The sequence below is a fragment of the Nyctereutes procyonoides genome, unplaced genomic scaffold (assembly GCF_905146905.1).
Source record: "Nyctereutes procyonoides isolate TBG_1078 unplaced genomic scaffold, NYPRO_anot_genome, whole genome shotgun sequence".
Taxonomy (NCBI): Eukaryota; Metazoa; Chordata; class Mammalia; order Carnivora; family Canidae; genus Nyctereutes; species Nyctereutes procyonoides.
The window spans coordinates 8536517-8548992 of record NW_026575042.1 but is presented as its reverse complement, the minus strand read 5'-3'; the positions used below and the strand labels follow the sequence as shown (position 1 = coordinate 8548992).

The following is a 12476-nucleotide window of genomic DNA, read 5'->3' as shown; positions in this document are numbered from 1 at the left end:
GTGGTAAAGGGCCCTGGTTTCATCTGTAATGTCTAATTTTCTGCAGCTGAATGTATGCATATTATTTGTAAAACTAAGAATTAGTAAAATTTAAATAGGAAAGGAAGGGACCAAAGTAACCTCTCCTCTTGGAGCTACAACCAGGGTGCCTAACCAGGAAACCCCTGGGTAAAGGGAGGTGTGGGAGTGGGTTTTTCAGGAGAGGAGAGGTAGCCTGGTTCTCCTTCCCCTGAGCGGCCCTACAGGACCCACTCTCAGGTAAGGGGTTCACAGGAAGGGCCAACCAGGTGGGAAGAGAAGTCAGAATTCACTGTAACTTTTCTGCCCCTCTACTTCTAAGCCACAGAGCAGATGAACTCTGCTCCCCAGGTTCTCAGGGCACACAGAGGCTAGACCTCCTTATGAGGCATGAGCCACATAATCCACTTCCCAGACCCTGGTCTGCCTGGATACCAAGTACCTGAAAGGAATGTCAAAACTTGGGTGACAAGGAAATTCCCAAAAGTACAGAAAAGTGCATAGGTTTCTTAATCCAAGGCACTGAGAACTCACATGTTTCCTGAATCAATATGGGGGGGGGGGTGCGCTGTCAAAGACATTAGACATTAAAAGGCATTGCCCTCATACCTGAAAACACTGCACACCACTATACAAACCAGAAGAAAAAAACACCCTGACCCTGACATCAACACTCAAGAGACTCAGCTTCCTAGTCAGCCTCCCACTTCCATTGGTTCAAGTCTAAGAGGCAAGCAGGGGCCCCACCCTCTCCGTGGATGGACAGACAACAGCTGGTCTGGTCACATCTTCTGAAATGCTTGACTACAAACTCCGGGAAGCAGCCTTCTCCATCCTCCAGCCAAGGGCTTGGGTTTCCAATCTGCCTTCCTTTTCCTTCCCCAGAACTAATTTTAGCTTCCTTGGTTGTCAGAGTGGAACTGAGATAGTCGGCAGAGGAACATTTGCAAACAAGAACATGAGCTCACCTCACAAAACACCTCTGCTCCAGCCCAGAAGCTGACCAGAGAAGAGAAAGTCCTGTTGTGCGGCAGGCCAGGCCCCTAGAGAAGGTCCCTTGGGAGAAGGGCTACACATCTGCCCAGTGAGGCAGGCTTCCTTTCCAACACCTGCTCCTAATAACCACAAGTCCAGGAATGAAAATACCCAGCTAGGGCTGCCAGCCCCTGAGTTTGAAAAAGGCACATGTATGTGTACAGCAAGACTGGAATAACCAGAGCAAAACATGGGGCTAGCCAAAGGCAGGAAGCCAGGATTGATCCTGGGCCAGAAAGAGTGACAGCTCACCCCCAGCCCGTGTCATCAGTTGGGTTTCCAGTGCCTTGGACATAGTCGTCACCAACAAACAAACCAGGGACTTGGAAGAAGGCAGTCCCATCTCCTCTCTCTTTCCCAACCCCACCCCCAACCTGGGCATCCAGGAGGGTCCCACCAAGTCCTCAAGAAACAGGCACCTCTGGGCTGGGCTGGGCTGGGCTGAGCTGGGCCCCAGTCAGGTGGAGAAAGTTCAAAAAGGAAGCCCCGAAGGGGTGGGTGTCTATTCCGGAACAAGGAATTGGGTGACCGAACGGGAGAGAAGGAAAGATGATAAAGAATTGTGAGAAGTCAAGAAGATGGAACCAGAAGTCTCAATCCCCGTAAGAAGCCCTTTAAAATAAGCATGGGACACACCAGTGGCGGAGAACTTGGAAAGGCAAGCGCTGGGGACTGCATCCTCCCACCCTGTGAGCCCAGTCTGCAGTCAGGTCCCAGTGCAGCAAAGCGAGCTGAATTTGCTGAGCTCCAGATCAGAGGAGCCCCCAGAAAGCCTTCCCCAGCAGAGCTCGGGGCAGGTCAGGAGAGGAGTGAAGAAGAGATGTGGGGCTGCCCACCTGCCAAGCCCAGCACACGTGCCCAGAGACCAGGCCCCCGGGTGAGAGCCGCCCGCGCTGCCCACCCCAGCTCCCAGGGGCCTGCCCGCCGACTCCCAGCGGCCAGGTGGAGGTCTGAGCCCATACCTCGGGGGAGACGCTGCCCCCCTGCGCTGGCGTCCCCAGGTTCGGCGGGGTGCCAAGCAGCCGGCCTGCTCGAGGGCAGGGGCATGCCCGCGTCCTGCTGCAGCCCCGGCACTGCTCGGGTCCACGGGCAGCCTCAGCTCCCAGCCGCGGCTCCCCGGCCAGCGGCCCCGAGGTTCCAGGCGGCGCGGCGGCCCGGGCAACACGCACTGCCTGACATTCTGCTCGAGCGGGAGGGCGAGGCCCCGCGCGCAAAGCTCAAGGCAGCGGGCAGAGGCGGTGGGCGGGTGTGTGTGGGTCCGGGGCGGGCAGGCTGCCGGGCCACCCACGGCCGCCACCTCCCTGAAGCCCTGAAACCCGAACCGCTGCTGGGAAAACTCAAGGACGCCAGGATCCTTCTCGCTAGCTGGCCGAGGTCCTCCCAAACCGCTCACTGCCAATCACCTCATGGACGAGCAGGCAGGGATCTCCCAGGCTTTGAGGAGACTCCAACCTCCCACCTTGAATCCACAAAGGCTAGGTGCTGTGGGCATTAGCCATAACCCCACCTCACACAACTGTCTCTTTAAAGCACAGGAACATTCTAGATCCAGGATTCTCAACCCGAGGCGATTTACAACCCCTCTACCCAGGACATTTTTGTTGTCACAATACTAGCATTAAGTGGACAGAGACAAAGGATGGTGCTAAAGGTCTTAACACGCACAAGACAGGTGTCACCACCATCTCCAAACACACACAACAAAGAATCATAGGTTCTAGATTGTCCATAGTGTCGAGACTGAGAAACCCTGTCCTAGATTGAGGTCTACCTAGCCAGGACCCTGCCTGAGAGCTGTCCTCTAACCAGTGTTATTCTCAAAAGTACTCCCTGCACCAGCTCCTCCTCACAGCCCCCAAATCTTGGTCCACGGTAACAGGCCAGGATCTACAAGTGAATCTTAACTCTTAACTTGATGTCCTTTGATTCCGACTTGCACCACCCTGAGCTCCCAGGAAGGGGCTGAATGCACAGGCACTCAAGGGAGAGCTGTCTGGAGGAGGAGAAAAAGGAACCAGGGCTGGAATGTAAACACTACAGGGGGATTACAAAGGACAGAAGTAAAGAAGTCCAGTGGAGGAAGCAATGTGGGAATGAGCCCAGTGCACCCCCCACCAAGGGCAACAAATTGCCCCTCAAAACTGGTACAATTGCTATGTGTAGGGCAGCCAGCACTTCACAGAGCCCAACCCAGGGGGCTACAAGTTTCTGATATCAATGCAAAACAGCAAGTGTGCATGTACAATGCATGCACTGGCTCTCACACACATATGCTTTCTCTTTCTTTATTTGTATTTTCCTGGGGGAAGAGTCCACAGCTTTTATCGGATTCTCAGAGGGGTTCACGATACAAAGGTCCATGGTATAGTATAGAATGGGCACTCTTCACTGGGCTCCCTGCAAATTCCTTAAGTGCTAGGGGTAGGGGAGGTCCAGGTGTTATCTAAGGATTCTTCTTCTTTTTTTTTTTTTTTTTTTTAAGATTTTATTTATTCATGAGAGACAGAGAGAGAGAGAGAGAGGCAGAAAAACAGAGGGAGAAGCAGGCTCCCTGCAAGGAGCCCAATGTGAGACACAATCCCGGACTCCGGGATCACACCCTGAGCAGAAGACAGACACTCAACCACTGAGCCACCCTGGCATCCCAATCTGGGGATTCTTTTTTTTTTTTTTTTTTAATTTTTTACTTATTTATGATAGTCACACACAGAGAGAGAGAGGCAGAGACACAGGCAGAGGGAGAAGCAGGCTCCATGCACCGGGAGCCCGACGTGGGACTCGATCCCGGGTCTCCAGGATCGCGCCCTGGGCCAAAGGCAGGCACCAAACCACTGCACCACCCAGGGATCCCCCAATCTGGGGATTCTTAATGCCCCTGCAGAGTAGTACACCAGAGGCCCACCCAAGCTGGGGGAGGCTATGGGGTTCCAGGACTTATTTGTTCACACAGCTATAGAGCCTGGAAGGCTGGCTGAGTTTCTCGGAAGAGCCTCTAACAGTAAGGGTGTCCACTCCTCCCAAAGGGCGGCCCAGCCAGCCAGTACCTGGAGTACCCAGCAGATACAAGGAGAGGGAGCAAAGGACGCCTTTTCCTTGGGGAATGGCACCAACAACCCGTAGATCTGTGGTCTGCATCCTTGGCAGCCACCACTACAAAAAGCCTGCAGGTCACCTCACTCATAACACATACACACATTTCTCCCCTGAGGACATAAAACACCTTTGGATCAGAGAGTATCCAGCCTAAGAGGACAACTTCAGGCAGTCCAAGCTGGCAGTTCCTGATGGGACAGACAGAGTTAGCTCCTCCTCTGCCAGTGGCTCCTGACATTCCACTCAGAAATTCTCCACCCCACCCCCACAGGCTCTGATCTGAACCCCAAATACAGAGACAGATGTCAGAAATCCTAAAGAGAGAAATCTGTCTAGGATGTCCTACAAGGCAAGTGCCAAACTTATTTCACAAGGGTACTGAGCCAGGCACAGAACACGAAAAACCTGCAGAACAGTGATCTTGTAACAAGCACCATGTGCCATTGTTATAGCATAAATTCCCCCCTTTCTTCTATGCACCATCCAGTATGGCAGCCACTACCCAAATGTGACTACTGAGCACCTGAAATGGGGAAAGTTCACATGTTCTGTAGGTATAAAATACACACTGGATTTTGAGGATAGCACAAAAAAAAAAAATGTCTCATTAACTGTTTTAATACTGATTACAGGGATCCCTGGTGGCATAGCGGTTTGGCGCCTGCCTTTGGCCCAGGGCGCGATCCTGGAGACCCGGGATCGAATCCCACGTCGGGCTCCCGGTGCGTGGAGCCTGCTTCTCCCTCTGCCTGTGTCTCTGCCTCTCTCTCTCTCTGTGACTATCATAAGAAAAAAAAAAAATACTGATTACATGTGAAATAATGTAATCATTCAATACTGATTACTTGGTACATATCAGGTTAAATAACCATACCATTAAAGTTAATTTCACCTTGTTATAGACTAGTTTTTTTTTATTTAAATTAAATTAATTAACGTAGTGTATTATTAGTTTCAGAGGTAGAGACTGAATGTTTATGTGTGTCCCCTCAGAATTCGTATCTTGAAACCCTAACCTCCAAAAGGACGGTATTTGGAGCTAGAGCCTTTGGGGGGTAATCAGAGTTAGTTTGGTTCATGGTAGTGGGGCCCTCAATTTAGAATTAGTAGAAGAGGAAGAAGGAATGAGCTCTCTCTACCTGGCCCTCCAAACACAGAGGAAAGCCACATGAGGATGCAGTGAGAAGGCAGCCATCTGCCAGCCAGAAAGAGGGCCCTCACCACAACACTACCATGCTGGCACACTGGTCTTGGACTTCCAGACACTAGAACTGTGAGAAATAAATTCTGTCACTGAAGTCACCCAGTCATGGTATTTATTTACAGCAGCCCAAACAGACTAAGACACCTGTTTTTTCTTTTATTAACACGACTACTAGAAAATTCTAAGTTACATCCATGGTTGATGCCGTATTTCTGTTGGACAGCGCTGTTCCTGATCCTCCTACTGTGTGCTGCAGGTGATGGAGTAATTCTAAATGGCAAGCCAAGAGCTTGAAGGAAGGGCATCCATGAAGTCAAAGAACAGGAGCACCAGCTCTTCCCATAGCTCTTCACAGGTCAGCGCAGCAGCCACCAGAAAACTGGCTGTTGTGACCACAAGAAACCCCCAGCGACCCCACCTTCGTCTCAGGGCAGGAACACAGGCCCTTGGATTCCGTCTAACTCCAGCACTGCCCACGTCAGGTGGGGGAAGCCGAGGGAAGGAGGGAAAGGCAGACCATGGAGGAGCCCAATCCCACCCTGTCCTGTCCTGCCTCACCAGGAAGGGAGAGGAGGCTGGTGCTGTCCTGCCACAGAAGGAGGTCCCCTCTGCAGGCTGGAGCTTGGAAGAGCCCAGAACCTTCCAGAGAGACCTAGAGACAGCCAGGCGGGCTGCTGCATGCCTAGGAAGTCAGCCTGGCGGCCCTAGCCTCCGGAGGGCAATGCCTTCTTCTCTCCTCAGAAGCATCTCCAAGCAGCACTTAAAAGGCAGAGAGAGAACCAAGCTCAACACCACCACTCTGCTTCTACCACCGGGGGAACGGCTCCAAGAGGGCCGTGATACCCGCCCCCCCCCCCCCGCCGTCACACTGTGCCCAAATGCCAGTCGCGGGTCTTCTTCGTCCCCGCGCTCTGACTACGCGGCTCCGAACTCCACACTGACAACTCTCTCGCTTTGGGTGCGCACGACCCAGTCACGCTACATCAACAGGAGCCGGTAGAGTGGGGGGGGGGCTGCGGCGGGGATCCCCCACCTCCACCCCCGCAGGAGCGCGGGGATCCCTGCCCCACCCCTGCACGCCAGGCCCCGCCCTTCCCGGGTTTCCCAGACTCGGCGCTGCTGCCACGGCGGGCGGCAGGGGACCCGCGCCGCGTGTGTAATGGGGGCTGGGAACAAAGGCGCGCAGGGCCCGGCGCCCCGGATTCCGCGCACCAGCCGCCCCGACCTCCCCAGGCTTCTCCCAGGAGCTTCAATGCGCGGCTCCCCGCGTTCCCCAGGGCCGCCCGGAGCCACCGAACCCGAGGGCGGACCCCATCCCTGCACGCAGCCGGGGCTGGGCGCGCCGCGGCGCCGCTGGAGGGGGACAGTCACCGCCTCGGTCTGGGGGAAGCTCTTTCCCAGCGCGACTCCGCGTGTAGACACCCGCACCCGCACCCGCACCCACACACCGTCACCACACGCACGAGCCGGACGCTAGCCCCGCCGATCACCCACCCCTGCCACGTGCTTCCCGGAGGCACAAACGGGGGCCGGTCAATCTTTCTTCGCACCCCACCTCCCGTCCCAGGAGCCCCGAACAAAGCGGTCCCGTGGGGAGACCGCACCTTGGGTCCTGGGGCCGCCGCGGGGGAGGCGGGCGTGGGCGGGAGCTGGCGCCGGCGGCCCGCCCCGCAGGAAACCCGACGCAGACGCCGGCGGGATGGGGCTCCGGGGGTCGCGCGGTCCTGCCCCCGGCCGGCTCGGCGCCTACTGTCCCGCCACCCCGGGCCAGACCTGCCCACCACGCCCGGCCGCCTTCCGCACGCCGTGGCTTCCCTCCCGCTGGCCCTGGGCTCCACGCGCCCGGGCTGCCTGACCCCGAGCCTGGCTGACGCTCTGGGCCCCGGCCCCGGCCCCGGCCCCGGCCCCGGCCCCGACCGTGGGGCCGCACCAACGAGATCGTCCCCCCCATCGGCGAGCGCGGCGGCGCCCAGGACGCCCCCAGTCCCCGCCCCGGGAGGCGCCAGCGGGTGCAGGTGGCGCGGCGAGGAGGCCACGGGCCCGCCCTTTGTTGGTAAACACCGCGCGGCGCCCTCCCCGCGCCCCCGCGCCCCGTCCTTACCCGCGCACAGCGATCCCCAGAGGAGGGCGAGGGCCGCCCAGGGCGCCGTCATGTTCCGCGGCGCCGCCCCGCCGACACCCGGAGCCCGCGGGCAGGGCCGCGCGGCGCTCCCGGGGCGCGCAGGGCCCGGCGGCGGCTGCGCTCTCCTTCCCGCTTCTTCCTCCGGTCTCGCTCCCCGCGCGCTTCCCGCGCCTCCGTCCCCGGGCGGCGTGCAGGCTCCAAGGGCCGGGCGGCGGCGCCGGGCTCAGGGCCGCTGCGGGCGGCGCAGGCTGCGGCCCGGGCTCCGGGGCGACGCGGGGGCCGGGGGGCGGCGGCGGGGCGCGGGCCGGGGGGCGCCCGACTCGGGCATAGCGCGGCGGGGCTGGGCCCGGGCCCCGGGCGCAGGGGCCGAGTCCGGAGGGGCCATGAACGGGGGGAGGGGTGGGGGGAGGGGAGCTGAACCGAGTCCAAAATGGCTCCTGAGCCGCGGCCGCGGAGCCGAGCCAGCGGGGAAACCCGGATGTTGGATACAAAGAGGCGGGCGAGCGGGGCGGGGAGGGGGAGGGGAGGGGAGGGGAGGGGAGGGGAGGCGGGCCCTCCGGCCGCGTGGCCCGCGCCCCCCTCAGGGGCGGCGCCGCCGAGAAACAACAACAAGGAGGCTCCGCCCCCGCCCGCGCCCTCGGCCCTCCGCCCTCCGCCCTCCGCGCCCCCCCCCCCCCGCCCCGAGGTAGGCTGCTGGGGCCCGACTGCAGTGCGGCCCGGCGCGCTGGCCGAGGGGGGCGGTGGCCGCGGGACCCTTGCTCCGCGCTGGAACCCCCCTCCCGAACCCCTCCCGAACCCCTCCCGAACCCCTCCCGAACCCCTCCCGAACGCGCGCTGCGCTGCGCTGCGCTGCGACGCCGCAGCAGGTGGACGGCCCCGGGCTCGCCCGCGTTCCCGCCGCCGCCGCCGCCGCCGCCGCCGCCCGCGCTCCCCACCTCCGAAACCCGGGTCACCGGGAACCGCGGGAGAGTCGTGCCTTTCGTGCCGAACGAATCGGCAGAACAGGCTTTCTTCTCTCACTCTGCAACCCTAACACACACGTACGGGCACTGCTGGGATCCTGGAGTTGGACCCATCCCTGGGAGAGAGGGCGCCTGCCGAGCCTCTCCCCGCAGAGCAACAGCAGGTGGAAAAAGACCAGTGGCAGCTGCCTTCCCCAACGCTGCACCCCGCATCAGTCTGCACCTTCAAAACTGTTCTCAACTGCCTCCCGTCCCTCAAGTTGAAGATCTGGTCTAGCAGGTGGTCCTGCTGTCCTCTTCACTTGCCACATTCCTCCTTGGGTGCCCTTTTTCTTCATCTGAGATCCCACAACCAGAGCTTGGGAAGGTCACGATGGGGCTCCGAGCTAAAGAGGGAAAGCCCGTTAGAGCTCAGGTAGGAGGGGCAGGATCCTTCCATACAGAAATTATCCTCTGGCAATTGTCCTCCTGACTCGCCACAGCCTTTCTTGGAGCAGGGCAGGAGCAGGGCAAGAGCTGTCTGGAAGGAGGTGGTGCCTGGAAGTCGGAGTTATTTCACCTTTCTGAGCCTCACTTTCCTTACACAGGTGAAGAGGTTAGATTCCTGTGCTTTGCATTCTCCAGAAAGCAGAAACCTTATTCAACAAAATATTATGCATACAGAGCGAAATTGCCTTGATTGAAGTCGAAATGAGGGCCCAACACCCCCAGTTTCCAAAGCATTAGGAGCATCCAGGACCACACTTTGGAGTCACTACCCAGAAAGATTTGAGCCTCTAAATCTTCCAGTTCTGGAAAATCCTGTGGAAAATGACAGCACCTCCTTGCCACAATCCCTGTAAAGGCCTTTTGACACAGGATTGAACACTACACTGTGCTAAGTAAGAAGCAGTGTCATATGGGATAGCCTGGCTACGTATAAGGTATTTGGTAATCCTACAGGGGGCAATATACACAGACACATGATGGCAGGGGAGGTTAATCCAAATTCAGAATTAAGTGACTTTTCTAGGAAAGATAAATTGCTGCCTTCTCCCTCCTGTAAGGTATCACCTGTAATCCATTGCGCCAACAATTAGATTGGCTGGTTCCTCTCTTCTACTCCACACCAGGTTAGATACCACAATAAGGGTTCGGGCGGCGGGGAGGGGGGGGGGTACAAGCTGCCAAGACATCTGTGTCTTCCACCTTGAATGTCTCTGGGGTCTCCAAATTTGTATATCTAACTGCCTACTTGACATCTCTATTTGGCAGCCTATCAGGCATCTCCAACCTGACCTAGCCAAAGTAGAATTCCCTATTCTTACCACAAATCTACTTCTCCTAGTTGTTCCTGTCAGAATCAATAGCATAACCAAATAACCAGTTGCTCAAGTCAAAACTATGAGCCACTCTTGATTTCCCCCATATTCAGTCCATCAGCAAGTTGGCTTCAAAAACATACCAACCGGGACTCCTGGGTGGCTCAGTGGTTGAGTGTCTGCCTTTGGCTCAGGGCGTGATCCTGGAGTCCCGGGATTGAGTCCCACATCGGGTTCCCTGCAGGGAGCCTGCTTCTGCTTCTATCTATGTCTCTGCTTCTCTCTGTGTCTCTCAGGAATAAATAAATAAAATCTTTAAAAAAAAAAAAAACATATCAACCCTCAAGCCACTTTTTCCATATACACGGTTGCCACCCAACCTCTCACATCCAGACCACTGCAATAGCAGTGAACTGGAAGGGATTGTAACTAGTCACCTGCTTCCATTCTTGCTTGGCTATATAATACATCTTCTATACAGCACCTGAAATGATCTTTTAAACATGGAACTCGTATCACGTTATTCCCTTCCTTAAAATCCTCCCATGGCTTCCTATTATAATGCCTAACAAAGCTTAACATAATCAACCCTTCTTCCTCTCCAACTCACCATTGTCAGCCAGACACACTGGTGTGCTTTCTGCTCCTCAAACACACTAAGGTTGTTTCTACCTCAGAGCACCTGCAATCCCCACTGCCACTGCTGGAATACTCTCCTCCGACTCTCCTGGGGAGCTGAAATCCATGTTGTTGAGTTCATAAGATTAGCCTGTATCTCTACTAACATTTTATTCATGAACCAATACCAGGCTGACAGGGAAAGATGATGTGGATGTCTGAAAATCAAGGTTAATTGGGTTTTCTATTCTTTTGAACTACAAGAACACTAAAAATCGCATTTGATAGCAGACATGAGGTAACTGGAAGCTGAAAGGCAAAAAACCAACAAATGTCTACTACAGAATGTATGACCGGAGTTCTGCCCTTCAGGGATTCTGTGTTTAGAATCTTCCCCTACTGTCCCCGCCCCTGCTCAATGATCAAAGTCAGAAAACAAGGAATTGGGAAGAAACAATTGAGCATGGCATCCTTCAGTATCAAGCTAATGGAAGATGGAAAATTATAGCATTAAAATATGACATGGTATCTGAATCGTTGACATTTTATTTCAAGGGTTAAACGTATTTATTTGTCAAGATAAACTTTTAAAATAACCACAACTTTTGTAATTTTACTCAGACAACTCTTCATTAAAAAAAAAAAAAAATTAAGTGGCTCCAGCCTCTCTCAGCTTCTGAGAATCACTGGTTAGAGATATGCTATCGTGGGTAATTATGAAAGATATAGGGTAATATATATCAGAATATATTATTCTGTAATTTAGTTACAGTAGTACCACATTAAATGATTTCAGAGGGTACTATTCACCCGTTACAACGGGGCTAAGTGATGCTTTCTTTGGCAATACTATTCCCCCAAAACTTAGCAAGCTATTTATTTCTGACCTATTCTGTGTGTCATCAATATTAAAAGTTATTTCTTAGAAGATTCTCAAACTGTTTTAAGATTTTACATATTTATTCATGAGAGACACACACAGAGAGAGAGAGAGAGAGGCAGAGACACAGGCAGAGGGAGAAGCAGGCTCCATGCAGGGGAGCCAGACGTGGGACTCGATCCCGGGTCTCCAGGATCACGCCCTGAGCTGAAGGTGGCACTAAACCACTGAGCCACTCGGGCTGCCCTCAAACTATTTTATTTATTTTCCTCCTGTCCTCATACTACTACTACTACTACTACTTCTTCTTCTTCTTCTTCTTCTTCTTCTTCTTCTTCTTCTTCTTCTTCTTCTTTTCTCTCTCTCTCTCTCTCTCTCTCTCTCTCTCTCTCTCTCTCTCTCCTTATGGTAGCCCACCTTGAAATTAACTAAATTAATTGGGTTGGATAGAAAGAGCTCTCAAAATAGATTAGATTATGCTGTGATAATGGGAAATCCCCAAATCTCAATGTCTTAAAACAACCATATTTATTTTTCAATTCAGTCAGCTACCTGTCCATTGTGAGTTACCGAGGGAGCTATACTCATTGTAATAACTCAGAGACACAAGCTAATGAAGGCTACATTTTGATACATGCTTCTACTATTGCAGAAAAATAGGGACGGTAAGTTATATTCAGGCTCTTAAAACTTCTACCAGATGCCAGAAAAGTGGTGGCTAGTTTGGTGGCTGCATAGTTTTTGAATCTCCACAGAGCAACTACATGAAAACGAAAGAAAAAAAAAAAAAAAAACCAGAAAATCCATGTACATTTACAAGAAAACTAGGTGACAAGATTTCCCCCTAAACACCAAAAGCAAGCAAATGGAGATGAACTACAAACTACCAACAGCAATAAAATCTACATGGACTAGCATCTGTGCAAGGGGAAGCTGAAGAACACAGCAGGGTGATAAGGTTCCTGAGAACAATCGAATCCCCAAATAGCTAGGAGATATTCACTGGAAAGCATGGCTCGATAATAATTGTAGGTGAAACTAGGAGGGGCTTCCCCAATCCAACCGCAAATCAATGCAAGGAGACTATAGTAAGAAGAGAAAGAGATGGAACAGTTTGTCCCTGGGAACTTTCAAAACTGATTAGCCAGGCCTCTGTTGTAAATCAGATTCCTACATTGAGGAGAAATTGCTGGAAGTGGAATCACAATTGAGCTGTGTAAGATTTTTCTTCCAGCCACCATGC

At 54.2% G+C, this 12476-nt stretch overlaps 1 protein-coding gene across 3 annotated transcripts in view; it reads right to left on the bottom strand.

Annotated features, from left to right (window-relative positions):
- ACVR2B (activin A receptor type 2B) overlaps positions 1–7695 on the bottom strand; it is a 42568-nt gene extending 34873 nt beyond the window's left edge. For all 3 annotated transcript variants that reach the window (XM_055321453.1, XM_055321454.1, XM_055321455.1), the window contains exon 1: positions 7452–7695. In XM_055321453.1, coding sequence (XP_055177428.1) covers positions 7452–7503 — 52 coding nt within the window. In that variant the 5' untranslated portion in view covers positions 7504–7695. The remainder of the gene's footprint in view (positions 1–7451) is intronic.
- Positions 7696–12476: the final 4781 nt, after the last annotated feature.